Below are 21,297 nucleotides of genomic sequence, written 5' to 3' on the forward strand. Positions count from 1 at the left end.
TGACCCAGCAGTTGCATTTCTACATATATGCCCAAGAGAAATGAAAACATATGTCCACACAAAAACTCATACATAAATACTCATAGCAGCATTATTTAAAATAGCCAAAAGGCAGAAATAACCCAACATCCATCAGCTGATGAATGGATAAATTGTGGTATAGCTGTAAAATGGAATATTATTCAGCCAAAAAAGAATGAAGCACTGATACTTCATTCAACATGAAACCTTGAAAACATTATGTTAAGTGAAAGAAACTAGTCACAAAAGACCACACACCGTATGATTCCACCTATAGAAAATATCCAGAATAGGCAAATCTATAGAAACAGAAAGTAGATTAGTGGTTGCTTAGAACTGAGAGATTGGGAGGGAATGGGGAATGACAGTTAATGGATATGGGGTTCATTGTGGGGGTGGTGAGAATGTTCTAAATTGATTATGGTGATGGTAGCACACCACTGTGAATCTACCAAAAATCATTCAATTACATACTTTAAAAGGGTGAACGTTATGGTTTGTGAATCATATCTCAATAAAGCTGTTAAATATTTTTATAAAGCTTATGATATTAATATTTGGGACACTGATTTACTGTGTGAGATTTTGTTTGGGTTTTCCACTTTGATTTACAATATTTGCCTCATGCTTGCCCTACCATAGCTATTTGGAGTGGGCTTTCAGCTACTGGCAAACTGCACTGCTGCTGACTCTAAAGTTAGCTTTTGGTCAACATAGCTTTGAGAAAGAATCTGCTGCTCTATTCTTGATGGTGGCAGTGCCAGGCACTTCTGTGGTCTCTACCAGCCTGCCACCTCTACTCTATGTCCCATAGGAAGGACGTTACTATTTCTGCCTAGAGTCTTGGTGAATCTGGAGTTTTTCTGTACCTCTAGAAAAAGGAGCCCAGGGGGAATCCAGGGGGTGATTTTCCTCTGTAAATAAACCAGTGAGCTGGCTGGGCCCTGCTTCTTGTCTTCATCTGCCAGCTCCATATTCTAGGGGTTGGGTCTGGTACCCTCACTTCCTGCCTCAGCACAAATGTACTCCCAGTATAAACCAGTGGATCTGAGATTATATTTCTAAGGTAAAGCGCTTGACCCACTCTCCATCTCTATTTTCTACGTCATATACTCCGGGATCTTGATGCCTACTTGAACTTAACCAGATTTGCTGTCTCTACTATTAGGATGTGGCTTCTGCCTTTATCATCCTAATCTCAGTCACCAAGAAGCTGCCAATTTTGCCATTTTTCTACCACCCCCTTCCCTCTACAACTTGTTATTTCATATTTGTCTGACCTCTCCTTAGGTAAAAGGTAACAATGCCTCCATTAATAAGTACACCAGGTGAGAATTACAGCAAAATGATGAACTCAACCCCATCCAAAGAGGGTCTTCTATCATATCCCTACTGATTGTTGCTGTATCAAAATCAGACCAGTGCTTCCAGATCTGCAAATGTGCCAAGGACATAAAAATTCAAATTTTAAAGTAAAATGTCCTAGTCTAAAAAATTTGGCTCAATTTTTTAAGATTAATGAAAAAAACACTCTGAAGACTAAATAAAACTTATCTGTAGGCCAAATTTAATCAAGGACCACCATTGCCATACATCTACTTGGGATTTGCCCAACCAATTACCCATTCTCCCAGCAGCAGTCTGCATTCTGCCATAGTGAGCTCACACCAACAGTTCTGACATAATAACACATAAAGGCCAAAAGAAAAATACTGACCAAATATGAATGCTAACTGTATAAACACACAAGACACAGTGTTATTTTGGTGTCTCAGGTGGAATCCTATGAAGTATACATGTGGAACCATCAGAAGTCAGTGTGGTCATTTCCTAAGGAAGACATTCTCCAATGATCATATCTGAGTTCCACTTTTTATTGTTTGAAATGTTCTTTGATACTGGTGAGGTGAACCATTAAAGAAGTTATCTAAAGAAACCTAAATCAACACAAAATAATTATACCTGAAAGATCTAGGTAATCTCTATTTTTTTCAATGCATCATTTTATTCTACTAGTTTAAATAAAATCCCTCTTATTTCATTCTCCTTCTAACCAAACAAAAACTGATTTCTAAATTGATCCCTCATGGCAGGCCAGGTCATTTATGTAAAATGCAATGTTAATCATTGTGACAATATAGAATTCCTGATAAAGTAGGTGAATTTTTTTCCAAGTAAAAGGCATTGTTCAAAGGTAATGATATGGCCATTAAGACTTTTCCTCCTTCCAAAAGGAAAAAAAAAATCAAATGATGAGTAGCTTGACATACAGATTTGCATACTTCAAACATCTGTCCACCCAAGATATGTTAATGAATGTTCGGAGTGATTAAACTTGAATTTGTAGTCTGTGGAAAGAAAGGTAATCCTAGGTAGGTATCCCCTAGAATAGGTAATATATAAAGAATTAACAAACTAACGCACCATTGTGAAGCAATTATACTCTAATAAAGATGTTAAAAAATTAATTAATTAAAAAAAAAGAACTAACATTACGTATTTATATATAATATACATATTTATACATGTACAGACACACTTTAAAGCAGCTAGAAATTATAGTAAAACTCTGCTGGTGAATGCTTCCTTGGCATATCCACATTCTCTTTATTTACTATCATTTCTCTACTCACAAGGCTTATAGCTTTCCCCATATTTTGCTAATCAAATTAGCATTTATCATGAAATACTATTTCATGAATTTCTTTTTTAAAGAAAAACAATGAGAGTAAATTTAACCTAGGCCAACCAAATAAATAAACCCATCCTCAGAAAAAAACAAAAGTTCAAATGTACCTCAAAGATCAACTAGAATCTATTTATGTGACCCTGGGCAAGCTACTTGAACCTCTGTGAGTCTCTGCTCATCTGGAAAACGGGAGTGCGAGTCAAAACAACTGCTAAGATTTATTCTACATTTAACACTAGATGACTGGATTTTCCATTAAACCCCTAAAGTTTCACTAAGATTCTGTCTGCATCTCTGCTACTTCATACAATAAAAAGTGTTATATTGTATAAGGAAAAACACCATGCAGAATGATAATCCACAGAGCAGCTAGCCACCATAGATATGTTAAAGTCTATAAACAGACACACTCCTCCCCAATAAACACACACACACACCCACACACACACACACACACACACACACACACGCACTCAACATTATTATAGGGCCCGTGTTGCTCAAACTTCAGCCATTTGAGTTTCATGTAGAATTTGAGTACCACCTAAATTTTTATTCACTCAAAAGTGGAATTTAAGTTATCTCTTTTTTTAAAATCAGACACACTGTAAGCAATCATGAGCTTGATTGTGTTAACTTTATGCATTTTTTCCTAATAAAATTTAAAATAAATCCACAGTCAATAAAATAAAACAAAATAAAGTAACATAAAATAAAATTCCTCTGAGTACCATCTAGAATTGGGTTATATACCTTCAGTGAAAAACATACTAAACTTTGGAAAATACCAGAGTAGCTTATGAAAAGAAAGATATACACACTGTTCTAGAGTATAAGATTTTGTGTTAAAGGAATCTATTATCATAATATTTCCACTGCATTTTTTAGGATAGAAAATCATCAACTGCTACATCCATTACCTTTCATTAGTTATAGAATCTGATTCCGTACATTATTTTAAAAAGGGAACAACAGGGCCACTGGTTAATGGGTAGAGTTCTCGTTTTACATATGAATTGGCATAGTCCCACTCTCATCATGCCAGGTGTTGATGCCAAATCTTTTGGAACCATTTAGATCTGTGAACTGAGAATGGCATTTTCTGTGGACAACTGAATAATCATCATCTTGACAAGGATAACCCTATGGGAGGAGGGAGAAAGATAATATTAAATGACTGAAATATGTAAAAAGGAGTGATTTCCAAAAGTTGATCTTTAATGTGTTAGTTGTATTATGATGAAAGGTTAATTTTCAAACAATTGATTAATTTATTCTCTCAAATTACTAACACCTCTTGTATTTGGCTATTGCATTTATAAGTACTTCTAATTCTGAAAGAAGAATCTAGTTCATGGCTGTTTTATTTATAAAATTAAAATTATAAATTATCATATATGTAAATTTTTCTAAACCATAAATATACAGCATAAAGAACCATTTAAATTGTATGACCATCTGCAGAAAGACAAAAACAATTACAATTTAACTACCATTCAATATCTTTTTTACTAATATGTTATAATCATTCCAAAGAATAATATCGTGGGTTATATTTTTAATAGTTGCTATCAACTCATACTTGCCAGTAAATGCCAAGCTGGAAGAGTCATTCCTATGAGAAATTTACATCAGTATAACCCAGTATAATATTTAAGGTATTTATCCTTAGAGCACTTCATAAAAGCTTCTATAGTAATAAAATAAGACACTATCATTGACCATTTCCCAAAGGAAATATTGATTCTCTCAGATTACATCAAGGGTAATGGTAGACAAGAAACATAAAGCCCTTGCACTGATTATCTAATTTCTGCTTCAAATTGGTACTAATTTTAAAGCACTAGGACAATATTGAAATTAAATCACCAAAACTATAAAACAATGAAAGAACACCAAAATAGTTCTAATCTTAGATTGGCTTTATTGAAAATAAGTGAAAATTCTAACCATATAATAATCATTATAGTGTCTATTTATTTACTGAGTGCCTATTATGGGTTGAACACGGTAGTTGAGTATTTATAACTTTTAATCCACAACAGGCTCTGAAGTAAGAATTATTACTCCCATTTCACATATAAGACCATTTGCTTAAAATCTCAGGAGAGAATCTAAAGAATGCTACTGATTCAGCCAGGGCTTCAAGCTATCTGCCTGTAAGACACATTATCCCACCAGCACCCTCATGAAATTCTTAATATTTAAGAGATAAAATATATAAACAATAAAATCCAAAAGCTACATAATATCCATGTCACTTTCTATATAGGTTTGGGCTTTTGCTTTGTGTTGTTGTGGGTCTATTTCTTTGGGGTTTGTTTGTTTGTTTTTGGTCAGCTAGAGGCCCTTTAAATGAGATTAGAGCATCGCTTGCCAAACTGCCCTCTAAGTAGGCGGCAGGATCTGCTGATTTCTACCCCAGTTGCAGTGGAACTGAGGACAGCTTCACATGCAAGGTCAACGCCTTCCTTTAGCATCTCCCAGACAGAGTGGACAATATATTTTGATGTGATGAGTGACAAGAATAAATGTGATGTTTTAGGAAAAGTATTCCAGCCACAGGAGGTACTAAAGACTGAAGGTGAAAAGGACCGGACTCCAGAACTATGATTAGAACTGGATCTCAACAACTCACGTGTCATTAACTGATGGATGTATAAACAAAATGTGGTCTATTCACACAATGAAATATTATTTGGCAATAAAAGGAATAAAATACTGATAGTTGTATAGCATAGATGAACCTTGAAAACATTATGCGAGGTGAAAGAAACTAAGCCAAAAGACATATTGTATGATTCCTTATATGAAATGTCCAAAATAGGCAAGTCCACAGAGACAGAAAGTAGCTTTGCCAGGGGATAGTTGGATGGGAAGGAATGAGGATTGACTATTAATGGGTGTGACTGGATCACGAGGCACCAAGATATGTGGCTAAACATTATTTGTGGGTTGTGTCTGTGAAAGTGTTTCCAGATGAAATTAGCATTTAAACTGATGGACTCAGTAGTTTGCCTTCCCCAATGTGGGTGGGCATCATCCAATCTGTTGAGGGCCTGAATAGAAGAGAAAGGCAGAGAAAGTAAGAATTGGCCCCTTCCTGCTTGATTGCTCAAGCTGAGACATTAATCTTATCCTGCTCCTTGGTACTCCTGGTTCTCAAGCCTTCAAACTCGAAGTGAATTACGTCACTGGCTTTTCGGGGTTTTCAGCTTTGGTTTTGTTTCTGTAGAGAAACCTAACTACTACAGTGGGTATGGGGTTTCTTTTGGGGGTGATGAAAATATACTGAAATTGACTGTGGTGATGATGGTATGACACTGGAGATACACTAAAAATCACTGAATTGTATGTTTTAAAATGGTGAATTTTATGGCAGGTGAATTAAATCTCAGGAAAGCCATTATTTTTAAAAAGTGGTAAGTAGGGGTGTGCAATTCTGAAGTTAGGAAAACTAATTAAGAGAATGTTTGTTGCCTGTTAACACATAAAACTGACTGCCTCCCATTATCAGAGATGTATTGGTAAACCAGCTCCCCTCACCAAAAAAAAAAAAACCCACACAACTGATTTGTAATATTCGACAATTTCTGTGGTATAAATACTCCTGCCATGGTTGACTTCAAGCTACCAAGTGATGTCAGTAGTGAACACTGAGTTGGGAAGACGTGAGCATGCTCATCTCATGCAAACTTTAAGAGGTGACACCAGCTCACCCTGAATCCACTTCTCCCATTTCGCATTGTGTAGTAGCCATGCAGTGTGAGTAGGTTAACCCCCCTCCAGGTCTAGGGGCAGAATCTAATTTGCCTAAGACAATAAGGATAATCTCACTCTACTCCCAATGACAGTGATTGGTTCAGTGTTAGGAATGTGACTTGAGTTTGTCCAAACAGCTTAAAGCCTGAGGTTTTGTTCAAGGGTTTGGGGGAAAAACATTCTTTTTCCACTATTGGACATAAGTAAGGAAGCATCTAGCCCAGGTTGCTGTTGGCAGCCTGCCTACAATCAGTATAGCATGAAACCAACACCATAAAAGGCAGGTTTGAGAGTCAGTAAAAAGTATGATGACATTGCCGTATCAATCCTTTCCTGAAGCCAGACTTTTCAAAAAAATATGAGCAAATAAATTACTTGTACTGTCTGATCTGGTTTCAGTTGGTTTTTGCACAACCTACTAAAAGCATCCTAATATATACGGAATAATCTGCAATATTGAAACACTGAGGTTCTGAGAGTTAGAGCAAGGAAATGGAGCAAAAACAAGGGAGCAGCTGGGCATATATAAAAAAGTAGGAGTCAAGGCAAGCAGTAAATTTGTGCCTAAGCATATACTCTGGAATTAGAAGGATGCAAACATGGAATAGGTGAATAAAGAAGGTTTTCAAAAATAAGAACAAACTATCAGGAACCAGGAGGGTATAATTATTATAAGAAAGCAGAACAAAGAATGTTTTCCAAAGTTTAATACAAATGGCACAAAACAGCATAGAAAAAAGCAGCTTCACCAAGAAGGTCCTACCTCAAAGGACCTTTATATTGACTGCAGTTCATACCCAAGGCTAAAGTGAGATGGTGGGAGTTTTGGACAAGTGAGTAATTTGGTGTACCTCTCAAACCAAGTATACAGGGAGGGTGTAATCATTTCAAAATTATTAGAAGTTTTCCCTTTTCTGTGTGTGTAACCACCCATTTTCCCAAGGGGAGATCAAAATTTGTTTTAGAAAAAAAATGGCAACCAAAGAGCAAAGTAATATCACCTTCTAATGCAAAATAGGGTTTTTCCGAGAGACAACAGCCTTGCAATCCAGTTCACAGTCTTGAGGATTTTAGAATATCAATGACCATACCTGGAAGACTCAGATCATAGATTTCTCCAAGCATGTAGAGAAAACATCCTTTGCCATGAAGGCTTAAACAAGAGTTGGAATACAGAGTAGGAAGATAGGGAAGAAGTCTGGGGCATTGTAGGAAGACGAAAATAAGGGAAAATTAAAGCAGGACAGCAGAAATAGTCGATGCGTTTCCCAATTTTCCCATCCGTAGACTTAAATCAGACAGAGTCTCATTGACATAGACAGAGTCTCATTGACGTGGACAGAGGGAAGTGCACTGGATAAATGAGAATAATGGCACAAAGGTATAAGGGGTCTCCTGGCCCCCCATCTCTCATGAGAACTCGTAACAGACCACCACTCAGGCTGTTCTTTCATTTGCCTGGGGCACAGCCAAACCCAAACTGGCGGAACAGCATGGTCAGGCAGAGGGAGGCCCTGCGAATCATCAATTCTGAGCCACGTTTGTATCCTGTGGCATAAACAAGACCCTGAAGTAGTTGTAAGTCTGCAGAGGGAGTTCAACTGTTAGCTGCAGAGCTGAGCATTGGAGCTAGGTACTGAATGGGAGTCACAGAAGGCTTCTGTGGGGTCCACAGTATCTATGGAAGTGGAAATGAGGCTGAGTCATCTCAAACATGCCGTCTCAAACATTTCAAACATGCCATGAGGGCTCCAACCAAGCCCAGAGTAAAAGAGTGAGAAATAGAAAAAGACTGACAGTTAACAACAGCCACAGACTATAGCCACTTATGCTGGCAAGGGAAAGAGCAACAAGCTGGACTTGAGATATCACCCCAGAGACCAGAACAGGCAGAGACCACCACACAGAAAATGCTGCTCTTCCCCTCTGGCATCAGGATGCTAAGTTGCATCCCTCTTTCCATATACCCAGATGCCATCTCAGGGAAAGATACAGTTGCTATTGCTGCATAACTGGCCAACCCATACATAGCAGTGTAAAACAGTAGTCATTTCCAGATTCTTTGGGTCAGGAATTTGGAAAGGTACAGCAAAGCCATCTTATTGCTTCACAATGTCTGAGGCCTTAGCTGGGAAGACCTGAAAGCTGAGAGTGACTTAAGTGCTGGCGTTGGAAACATCTCTCATTCCAACTGGTAGTTGATGCTGGCTATCTGCTGGGGCTTTAGCTAGGACTGTTGATGGAACAGCTGTACAACAACTCCTTGTGCCTGCATGGGGTTCCTCACAGCATGGTGACTGGGTTCTGAGAATAAGGATGGCAGAAAGAGAACCAGAGGGAAGTTGCGTTGCTTTTAATCAACTACTCCGGAAATCACATAGCATCACTTCCATCATAGTCACAGTTCACCCAAATTCTAGGGGGGGTAACATGGACTCTGCCTCTCCATGTGAAGAGTGTCAAAATCACACTGTAAGAGCATGTGCGATGCCAGCACATGTTGCAACCATTCTGGGAAAATAACAATCTGCCACAGGGAGAAAAGTAGGGTGTGTTGGGATTCCTAAGACCACCCCTAGATTCAGTGACTTGGCAGGAGGGCTCGTAAAACTCAATATATAATTGTACTTGTGGCTATGATTGATTACAGCAAGTTGATTCAAAGCAAAGTCAGCAAAGGGAAAAGGCACATGGGCTAAAGTCCAGAAAAAACCAGGTGCGAAATTCTGAGACCAAGAGCCCCACCTCAGTGAGTCACACAAGATGCACTTAATTCCCCCAGCCATGTGTTGTGAAATGCTATCTACTGGGGAAGCTCATCAGAGACCCCAAGCCCAAGATTTTTCTTGGGGGCTGGTCACATAGGCACCCTCTGCCTAACACATAGCAAAATTCCAGACTCGCAGAAGGAAAACAGGTGTTCAACATAAACCACATTGTTTGTGCAAACAGTTTAGACACAGTGAGCTACTCTTACTCAGGAATTCTTATCTCTAGATGCCAACCAAAGGCCAACCTTGTAAGCAGGACTTTTAACAGATAACAGTCTCAGATCTGCTTTTCTACACATAGGGGATGGGAGAGGATCTCTGAGAAAGTGAGAGTTTTTTCAAGGAAGGTTAAATATCTCCTATAGGAACTATTTAAATTATGGAATCAGACTAAGCTTTAAGAGTATTGAAGAGTTAGTGTTTTCCCACTGGTTATGGGCTCGGGAAGAGGGCCAGTTATCAGTTAGACATACTTCCTCTGCATATGTGAGTTGCAGATAGTCGTTATAGTTTCAACACCCTAACATAATATTTAAATGTTTATTCAACATTTATTTAGTGGGGGTGGGAAGAAGTATTTAGAAACCGTGTATAGAAAGAGATTTGTGAATTATCACACATTATTGGCTGATCCACTATTCTGGGGCCACACAGACCCTGAGTTCTGACAAAGTTCACTTAAGATAGGACAATCACTGCAAGCTTTTTCTGAGTCCTCCAGATAGATGAGGGTAACTGAAAGCATTTGTCTGAAGTGTGGAATGCGTGGGCATCAGAGCACAACAGCTTAAGAGGAGCTGGACTAGAGGAGACATTTCACAGAAAGAATTTAGAGGACTTACCAGCCTAACTGTGGATAAAGAACCAAAGATGTTCCCTAGCTTCAAACCCAGATGTCTGAGAGAGTTCTAACACTGCTAAAAAGAATAAAAAAGACATGGCGATGGAGAGGACTTGTTTAAGGAGGGAAATGATGAGTCACTTCTCAGACATTTTTAATTAGAGATGACATCAGTACAAAATGTAAAGGCAGTGTTGTGGGACAGATGGCCTGGAGAGAAGTCAGTGCCCTGTGCACAGCAGTGATCATTGGCTGGGGAAATAGCTATAAAGAACATTACTGGGATCATGGATTGTATTTGAATATGGACTGTGGCTTAAATAATTATACTGTATCAATTTTCCCCTAGGTTGAAAACTTTACCATAGCTATGTGTCTTTGTTATTAAGAAATACACATTGAACTGTTCAGAGGTAAAGGGGCACAAAGTGTCCGGCCTATTCTAAAATGGTAAACAATTGCTGACTCTAGGTAAAGATTATATGGGAGCTCCTCTTGCTAGTCTTGTAACTTTCCTATAAGTTTGAAATTATATAAAAATAAGTTACCCCCAAAAGTGATGGTTATAGAGCCATGGGAGTGGATGAATTCTCTGAGATTATGTAAAATGAGAAGAGCAGGGTTCTAGGACCCAAATCTTTGGGACATTCATGGCTGGGTTCATAAAGAAGCCATGAAAGACAGAGAAGAAAAGGTATGGACAGAGTGTTGCAATGTCATAAATTCTGAGGAAAGGGAGGGCAAAGAATGCTGTGGTAGCCAACAACTGCTCACTTCCAAAGAAGCATCATAGAGGTCAAGACCTGACAAAACACAACCAACAGTAAGAAGCAATCTCTTTTCATCTTTGAGTGTGCTGTTTCAGAGAAGGGTTGAGGACGTTGAATGAAACATCCTGATAGAAGACGGAAGAAACTGTCAGAGAAAAGAATGCTGAGGGCAAACAGGCCCTGTAGAAACAGGAACCTCTAAAGACCCAGCAAGACAATCACTGTAGGGAAAATCTGCATTAAGGTTAATAAAGCTTTCTTCTTCCTTTTCTTCTCTTTCTCTTCCTTCTTCTTTTTAACAGATCATAGAAAGACAGGTTAGGATATTACAGAAGGGTCCTCTTGTCCCCAGTCGACCTTCCCTCATTGTGAAAGACAAATAGAACACAGTTTTACCACTTATATCAGTAAAATGTATCAGTGTATCTTTAAGTGATGGGTGTCAAATTCTTAGATTCCTATCCCCTTCCCACCCTCATTCCCATAGCATCTAAGCATCAATATCTCCCAAACTTTTTTTTTTTTAGAATAAGATGACATTGCTGTTTCTTAGATAACTATATACCCAGTCCTTACCCATTTTTTCCCCGTCTTCCAAGGGGTTGTTCTATGGTTACACTTATTCTTATTTGATTTCATCCTTTTTCTTTAGGACCTTTTATTTTTCATAGTTTTATTTTTCAAGGTCATTTTCAGTTTTAGGCCTGCCTTCTGGAACATCAGTAACTCTGCTTAATTTAATATTATAAGATAATTTGAAAGCACAGTCTCAATTCCTTCATCTAGATAGCTCATCCATAAAACTACATAATGGGTTATGTTTCCTGGCCAAATCAGTCACTGCAAACTAACCTTGTGTCCACCATTACAGATAGCTATTAGCCACCTGGCATTCATACAGCAAAGATCATTCTTCCCTAGCATGCCTATAAGTATCCTCATTTGGTATACTCCATTTACTCTTAAAAAGGTATTGAGGCAACAAGCTTATTTATTTGAATGTCACATTGGATGGAATGAAAATAGATATTAAAGTAGATTGCTGTGATGTTTTGTTTGATTATTTTCAGTATATATTATGTATAAAATTCTTTCCCACTTACGTGCACTTGACTGAAGACCCACCTTCCCCTAGTAAGGTTGTCTTCTAAGCACACATGCAGAGTGATGTGGGAAGAAAAGAACAATTCCCCTACAGCCAAAATTACTTTACTAACCCTGGGGATCACATGGGATAGGCATCTTAGACAGATCCCTTCGTTCATTTCCCTTCACTACTTTTTTTTTTTTTTTTTTTTTTGAACTCAGATCACGTGAGACTTTAATCGTTGAACAAACAGACAATTAATAGCAGTTATACCGTTGAAATGTCGTGATCCAGCATCAAGGTCATAAACCATATTGCCCATATGAACTCCAGAATACAATTACACTGTTATCCCTAGTAAAACTTGTTCCATTGACCAGTGTTTTAGAAGAACAGGTGATAAAGCATTTTGACTAGCTGGCCTAAATTTTAATCACTCAGAAGTGGTTTTATTCTCCAAAAAATAAATGGCGCACGGGCTCAAGACACACCGGCTTCAGTAGTTGTGGCGTGCAGACTCAGTAGTTGTGGCCCACTGGCTTAGTTGTTCCGTCCCTTCACTACTTTTAAAATGATTTCATTCCTATGGGATATTTTTTCTCCCAGTGATTGAATTACAGGTAAGAGTAATTGGCAAATGCAGCTATAAAGAACATGTAATTAGTTGGATATATTACTGTTACCTATTTAAGAAACCTTTACTATCTCTTTTTATTTGATAAAATTTTGCAAAGAAGAAGCATTTGTAAGAAACACAGGTATTCAACTAAAGAAAAATAGTTATGGGAAATGCAAGGAAGTGTAGGCTGTGAATATAAGTATAAACATCTATATCATTAATGAGTCTGGTCATCACAAAGAAAAATATGGAGATCTACATGAACAATCACATCACAAAATAAGCTGACTTTTTTTTTTTTAAACATACATATTTTTACATGTATGTAAATGAAAACCCAAAGAAGTGGTTTAGTGGGTCTCTGAGGAACCCTGGTTCTTTTTTTAATATATAAATTTATTTATTTTATTTATTTTTTTATTTTTGGCTGCATTGGGTCTTCATAGCAGTGCACAGGCTTCTCATTGCAGTGGCTTCTCTTATTGCAAAGCACGGTGTGTGGGCTTCAGTAGTTGTGGTGTGCGGGCTCAGTCGTGGCACGTGGGCTCTAGAGCGCAGACTCAGTAGTTGTGGCGCACGGGCTTAGTTGCTCCATGGCATGTGGGATCTGCCCAGACCAGGGCTCGAACCCGTGTCCCCTGCATTGGCAGGCGGATTCTAAACCACTGCACCACCAGGGAAGCCCCTAAGCTGACTTTTAAAGACAAATATCATTCAAACTTTATTAATGGCCAGCATCAAAAACTAAGCAACACACTATTAAACCTTAGTTATTGACAAGTTTTTCTTTCTTATGCACAAATTTTGATTGTTCCTATCATTTTAATATAAAAAATAAACATCATCTTTCTTATTCCTCAGTCTACATTCTATGAGGACACTTGCCACTGTTTTATATTTATAGTGGTATGGTTAGATATAAATTTGAGGCCCAGGGTTCTTGATTTTCAATTCTTTTTTTTTCTTCTTTACAGAAGTCAAATATGCTCACTGTAGAAATTTAAAGATAATCAAAAGGAGGAAAATAAAATCTCCCAGAATCCCAAGTTCCCTGAAGTAGAACTGAGCTTTTATGACTTGACCCAGAAACAAAAGGAGGTCATGGTTACTTAACTTCAGAAAGCAATATAAGATGAAGGTATACTATCAGAGGAAACAGGGTTCTTTCCACTAAAAGGACACAATGCTAAAAAATACTTGGGGATCTGAGTTTCCTGAGAATCAAAACCCAAAATTTCTCAGCTGTTGGTGATACATGAGGTGAGCAGGAGTTAAAATATTTATTTTTTAACTTTCAAGTAGACTTGAATTAAATGTCTGCCAAGGTACTTATTCAAAAAGATTACTTGGTCATAAATAACTATTAGGATGAGAAAGGATCAATGAGAATCAAATCAAATCAAATCATAGAATTTGAGAGCCAGAGAACTCATAAAGATCTTTCTGTCTGTATCAGTGAGAGTTCTCCAGAGAATCAGAACCAACAGGAGACAGATAGAGAGAAAGAGAGCATAGAGAGATATGATAGACTATCTACCTATCTTATCTATGTATCTGTCTATCTCTGGGGAAGCCCTGTGTAGCTATATGAGTAGCTGCCAGCAGATCCTAAGGTTGAAGCTGGGGCCTAGGAAGTGCGGTCCCTTAGTGCTGGCAGAATGCCATGAGACTCGGATTCAGAATTGTTTTCCTATAAACTACAAAATCATGCCTATATGTATACATATAAGGTCAGCACACATATGTGCAACACACATTGAATTTAGGTGGAGGAATTTAGGTGGAGGCATGAATTTAGGCGGAGGAAGGCCACCATCTCCTTCTGAACCCAAGTAATAGAGGGCTGTTTCTCTGGTTAACTAGCAGCAGCATTTTGGAACACCTTGACATTCATCAAAAAATACTACGTACAATCATGTGACCCCCTTCTCTCTTCTCCACTTCCACTCCCCCACCAGCACCTCTTTTGCAGAAGAATCTAAAACTCTAATTTCATCTCAGTCAATAGCACATAATAAGATAAACAAGCATAATCAGCAAATGGCCATGATTCTTTTGTTAATAGACAGTGATTCAGAACCTTAACAGGACAAAAAAGAGAAAATTAAATAGTAGACATATTAAGATGCAGTACAAAGCAAAGTAGTACTAAAATAAATGTCATGAAGACACATCATTAACTCTGAAACATTACCTAATTAAAGTTCAGCCTTAATTTTCTGAATAAAAGTTTGGCAAAACCACACTTTAATCTAGACTACAAGGCTTACACATGATTATTCCCTGTGGCCAGAATTACATCGCACAACTTTTTGTGCTATTATGTTTTTAAAACAGAACAACAAAAACAACAAAAGAACAAGAAACAAAGAAAAAGACTGCCTATACTGGAATGAAATTATGGACGATCATGGGGACACAGAATGGAGCAAAGATACAAAGAGAGGGCCTTAAAAAGAAGTGGGAATGAAAGCTAATTTAGTTGACAGGTGATACTTCCTATAGAACCACCAACCTGTTCTAGATTCACTTTCTGACCCAGCTGTTGGTGGTTTTCAGAAAGTCACTCTTTCCCTTATCTTCTTTTTAAAGCCACTGTTAGACATCCCTTCCTAGGAAGCAGGAAACTAAAGACAATTCTAGCCTTTGGGGAGTTTCTTTCATGTGACTGAGCCTAATAGAACAATAAAAGGCTTTAGATGATGCTCACCTGACTCCTAGCCAAGGTGTAACTTGGTCTGGGATGATACTCAAAGTATTTATAAATTAGCACACACCAGGCAGTCAGATTAGGCAAGTTCTAGATGCCCCTGGTCAGGCAGGTGTGAAACTACCATAAGGTCCAGGCTGGGCCCACTAGCCATGAGGCACAGAAAGCCCAGTGTCTATGGCCCATAGTATTTTAAAGGGCCCACAAAAATGTTTTCATTTTTTATAAATCAGAATTTTCCAAATGAATATAACAATAATGTGAATGTACTTGGTGCCACTAAATTGTACACTAAAAAAGGGTTAAATGGTAAATTTTATATTATGTATATTTTACCATAATAAAAAATGCAAATGCCATTTTGAAAAACCAACTCTATTAAGTGATAGAAACTCATACTGAAGCTAGGAAATGATGTCAGTAATTTAATATCCATAAACATCTTAGGGCAGTAAACAATGGCAGCTATTATGCAGAAAATTTTGCTTAAAATAGGGTACAAAAGTCCAAAAGTACTTCTCAGAAAAAAATGAGTATTGTATGATTTAGTTTTGTGTAATAACACTCATTAGTATATTGGTAATAATTTCAGGAGGCTTAACAATAACGTGGTCACATAACATGGCCATAAAATACCATAATATAGTCACAAATAGTCATAAATAGGCAAGAAGACAAAACAGTATAAAAGTATAAAAGGAAAAAGGATAGGTAATCTTTACAAAATGCCAATGAGAGATACAGCCTAAGAAATATATCTCTTTAATAAGCCTTTAAATCCAAAAAAAATGAATATAATCCAACCTGGATTATATTTGTCTTTATAGCAATGCAGTTGTAAAATATATTAATTTTTTTTTCTTTCAATGGAAGAAACTCAAGGCCACAGCAAATTTCCAAATAGCACAGAAATATCAATATTTTAACAATGCTATATCTGTACTAGGGCATAGAACCCCAGTGATAGGATAGGCCAATCCTACCACTGTTGGTAATATTTTAAACAGATACAGCCTCTTTTTTTTACCTACTATGAAACACTGCTTGGATTCCTTGTAATCAATTTGGAATGCATGCCAGCTTTAAAACATAATTCTATTAAAAACTTCCTCAGCTTTTTATCTCTGAAACAACTAGGATATGCAACACTTTTTGGTTTAAAGCTACTTATACGCCTGGAAAGATAATTCAATAGGCAGCTATATTTAGGAAAACAAAATGGTACTTCACACAAAATGATCAATCAGATGTACTCAAATGGCAGCTGCAGGGCTGGGAGGAGCCATGTACCTCCAAAGTGCTCCCACTGAGGGACTGGTCACTTGAGTCAATCTTTGGCCCTACCTTTCTATCCTGCTATATTGTAGGTTGACTTCCAACACCCATATTTAGAATCTAGCCAACACTCTGGCTTACCATTTTTTCACCTTCTCAAGTCAATGGCTTGGACTCCATTATAGAAGCTCATTCCCATGACCACATCTTGGGATCTGTCATTCCCCAGAATTGTTCTACATCTGAAGTATCAAAAAATTCCAGTACATTCCCTTTGCTCACTACTTCTAATTCTTCTAGCTCTCTCACTCCTTCACTACTGCCATGCTTGTTCTTTTTTTAATTCCCTGGACCCTTCAACTTCCTGAGTTTGCTAGTCTGTGCCTGAACTAATTATTTTCCTTACTAATCCTGAGTGTGTTCAGTTGACTCTCCACCATTACCCTCAGCTCACTTGTCCTTTGTCTCAAAGGCTCACATACCCTACAAATAGCCAGCTTTAGACCAATCTTCTGATGTAACTTCTCTGCAACTTTTCGTTTATTTTGGTTCTTTGGGAGAACGATAGGATAGCTTTTAAGAGAAGGTATCTTTCATTGAAATTGGGTGAGTCATAATAAGTACAGTGAGTCCCCTACATACGAACCTTCAAGTTGCAAACTTTCAAAGATACGAACGTGTGTTTGCACGTCCATTCATGTAAATTAGTTCACGTGCCTGGTGTACATTGTCACGTGTGTGCATCCTCTACAAGTGGTTGTGCCTTTGTGTGCTTTACTGTCCAGCACTGTTGCTGTGCAACACGAGGAGCTTACTAATGAAGACCTGATGAAATTGGAGGCCCAGAGAAAGGACGAAGAGAGACAAGAGGAAGAAGAAGTAACTGAAGAACTGAAGAGATTCACGACACAGGAAGTAGCAAGGGGATTTTCTTTATTTGAGGAGGTACTGTTAGGTTTTGAGGCACAGGACCTGAACGTAGAACAGTACATGAAGGTTGCAGCAGCCATTCAGAATGCAATCCAGTGCTACCGTGTCATCTATGATTAGAAAAAAAGAGCTACTACCCAGACATCACTGGATCGTTTTTTCAAGAGGGTAGATAGAATTGAATCCAGCAAGGAACCAGAACCTGTGCCTCAATGTCAGGCATGAGTGAAACTGCATCTTGCCCTCTGTCACCTATTGCTGACTATCCTCCACCTCTACCATCTCCCACCTCCTCTCCCTCCTCCAGTCAGTAACTCTTCTTGCCTGTTCACTTGATACCAGCCCCTGTATGCCAGCTGTTGTACTGTACTACTGTACTTTTCAAGGTACTGTACTGTAAGATTTTAAATGTTTTCTTTATTTTTTGCATTTGTTTGTTTTTTATGTATTATTTGTGTGAAAAGTATTATAAACCTATTACAGTACAGTACTATATAGCTAATTATGTTAGTTGGGTACCTAGGCTAACTTTGTTGGACTTAACAAATTGGACTATGAACATGCTCTTGGAACAGAACTTGTTTGTATGTAGGTGACTTACTGTACCCAGCTTTAAGAGGTGAAGTTCTGAAGAAGTAGCTTACAATTCTCTTTCATTTCTCTCCTTGGAAATGATTTCATAGCTTCCTAATATTCTGTATTTATTCATTCATGTCTAGAGCTGTGGGGAGATAATTTGCATTCTCTTAAGACTTCTTATGATGCTATCCCACTTTATGCAATTATGAATTAAGCAAATGTAAGAGACCATAATATAAAAATTTATAAAGTCTCAATTCATGCACAAAATTTAAAATAATACAAATCAAAATATTTTAAGATTTTTTCAGGAATTGCATAATTGCAAAGGTGGTAGCCTGAGTGAATGGTGAGCTGTGTTTATGCTAAGGCCACATGGTGAAGTCTCTAGCAAGTAAAAAATATTCTCCTTATTTTGTCAGTATTTTATGAATCATACATTTGTTTATGTGCACAGTAACTTCTAAGTCAGAGTTCAGTCACTATTCTGCTGTTACTTAACCATTCATTGTCATTACAATTTAAAAGATTTTTTGTATTCTATAACAATATAATGCAAGCATTCATTAAATGGGGTGCTAAAAACAGTGCCTCAAAATCAATTCCTTTGATAAAGAACTTAGAAGTGAATGAACAAAACTCTAAATAAAGCCAAAAACTGCCAGCGCATGCTGCATGCTGTGCTGTTAATGTGGAAACAAGCAACATGAGAAATACTAGAAATAATGCTGAAAAAATTAAAAGCACGAATATATAACACAATAGCTAAAGATTCATGCACCCTGAGAATACATCGCACATTCTTTATATTTATGCTCTTGGGGAAACTAGTCCTTTGAATTTTGTGAGTTTTTAATTACATGTCTTACAACTTCCCTTTGTTTGGAGATGGAGCCAAATCCCATGTATATAAGGAAATGAGCCTGAATTGCATTTTTACGTAATATATTTGTTTCCTTGTGGTTTTTCTGATTATAAACCACCATGCTTACTACATTGGAAAATGCTGAAAAGTATAAAGATGAAGAAAATCACTTAGAATTTCACCATTCACTAGTCAACTTTACTAGCATTTTGACAGTTTCTTCAGGCTTTTTTCCTCTATACTTTTACATAGTTTGGATAAAATACACATACAATTTTGTATCTTAATGTTTTTCTTGACCTTAAATAAGAAGATTTATCAAGACAGTAAGAACTATCCATGGACTTTCTAAAGGCTATAAAATATCTCATCATGTGATTATAACCTATTTAATTAGTACTGTCAGAGAGGAAAAAAACTTTCCTTTACACTTCTAGGTTCTTCTGACTGGTCTAAGAATTAAACTGACATGAGACAGATTAACAGGAGAAAGTCAAATTTATTTTCATACATACAGGAACCCCACATACATGAGAAGGTCAGAGTCCCTACGTACATGAGAGGTTCAAAGACAGAAAGGTAAAATAAGGTATATATGTCATCCTGAGCTAAGGAATGGGATAGGGGCCTGGAGCTTCCAAGAAAAGGAGGGTTCACAAGACAATAAGAAAAGCAGATGTTTGGCAATTAGACATTTGCCCTACCATACGGATGGGGTTACTTAGCTAAAATTTATCTCTGTAATAACTTTTTTTTTTTCTGGGAAAAATTCCCAGTTTAAATTCTTCTAGGTAGTTAAGGGAGGAACAGTAGGTTATCCTGAACACACAGGGTCTCAATGTCTTTAACTCAAAAAAAATCTTCATGCAGGAGTGACAAATTTTGGGGAGGCTCATTCTGAATCCCTAGAGCACTACACCTAATACTAAAACATTAGGTAATTTCCAAGTTTTGCTGTAATAAATAATTCAGTGATGAGTATCTTTGGATATAAATTTTATCCCTGGTATGAATTATTTTTCTTTGGGGAAATCCTTAGGAGAATTATTAGATCAAATAGTATCTCAATTCATATTGCCAAAAAGATTAAAATAATTTACAATATTCCTGGCAATAGAAAAAAGTACCCATCTCACCCCACCTTTACTCAACTATTATTATTTTTAAAAATATTGCCAATTTTATTAGCAAAAAAGTTTATTGCTTTAATTCACATATTCTATTATTTGTAGGTTGGGATTTTCCCTGTATTTATCAGCTAGTTAATAATAATAATTTCCTACTTTGTGAATTGTCTTTATATGACCTTTGCTCATTTCCCTAGGGTTTTAACATTTTTCCTGCCAATAGGTCTGAGTTCTTTATGTATTAAGCATATTAATCCATAAGCCATCATATTTGCTTTTCTTATGGCTTGAATGCTATTTTTTAATGAGAAAAAATAAATAAAATTAAACACAACGAAAGTAGTATCATGAATAGTTTACTTCCCTAAATTGGTTATGCCACTGTTTCAAAAAACTTTTGATTATTCTCATCTGTTTATACTTTCAAATAATTTTCAGAATCTTAGAGTTCCGACAGAAAATAAAATCCATTGGAATTTTTAATGTAATTATATTAAATTTATAAATTTAACTTATAATTTAGTTTTCCAGTCCCCTCAAATGGTAGTTATTCCCTTGTATTTGAGATTTCTGTCTCAGTTACCTTTGGTGTATATTTATTAAAAAAAAAAAAAAAAAAAAAAAGAACCTTAATGCCTTCAAATAACAATTTATTATTATCTTCTTGGAATCTCTCATGGTTTGCAGTCAGATGGCAGCTGGAGCTGCAGTCCAAGCTTACTAGGGTGGATGTCCAAGATGGCTTTGTCGCTCATAAGTCAAGCTCATCAGTGTTCCTTCTCATGGCCTCTCCCTCCAGCAGAGTAGCCTAGATTTCTTACATGGTGGCTCAGGGCTCCAAGAGTTGGAAGCAGTCTTATTAAAGATAGCCTAGATTTGGCATAGGATTACTTTTGCCACGTTCTATTGATCAAATCTGTCATGTGACAGCCTAAATTCAAAAGGTGGAGGAACATTTACCTCTTGCTGGGGAAGTGGCCTGTCCACCATCTTTGGAGACGAACTACCACATATTCTTTATTGATCTTTATTTGATCTAGAATTTTCTTCATAAAAGTATTTAAAATTTGTGTTGCTATAGTAATTTGTATGTTTTTTCTTTTATAGCCTACTAAGCAGTTATTGCTAATATGAAGGAAAGATATTGTCTTTGATACATTTATTTTGTATTCAATCACCTTACTAAATGGTCTTATTCATTCTAGTTACTTATTTTAACATCTTGGTTCTCCTGAGAAGATAATCATACTA

The 21,297-nt window shown here is 37.0% G+C and overlaps 1 protein-coding gene across 1 annotated transcript in view; it reads right to left on the reverse strand.

Moving 5' to 3' along the window:
- Positions 1-3,574: 3,574 nt before the first annotated feature.
- The window catches only part of CFAP95 (cilia and flagella associated protein 95), a 93,000-nt gene continuing 75,277 nt past the window's right edge, over positions 3,575-21,297 (reverse strand). The window contains 2 exon segments of the mRNA XM_082471151.1: positions 3,575-3,736; positions 3,739-3,853. Coding sequence (XP_082327277.1) covers positions 3,663-3,736; positions 3,739-3,853 — 189 coding nt within the window. The 3' untranslated portion in view covers positions 3,575-3,662.

The sequence above is a fragment of the Balaenoptera physalus genome (assembly GCF_965194825.1).
Source record: "Balaenoptera physalus genome assembly, chromosome: 7".
NCBI classification, from domain to species: Eukaryota; Metazoa; Chordata; class Mammalia; order Artiodactyla; family Balaenopteridae; genus Balaenoptera; species Balaenoptera physalus.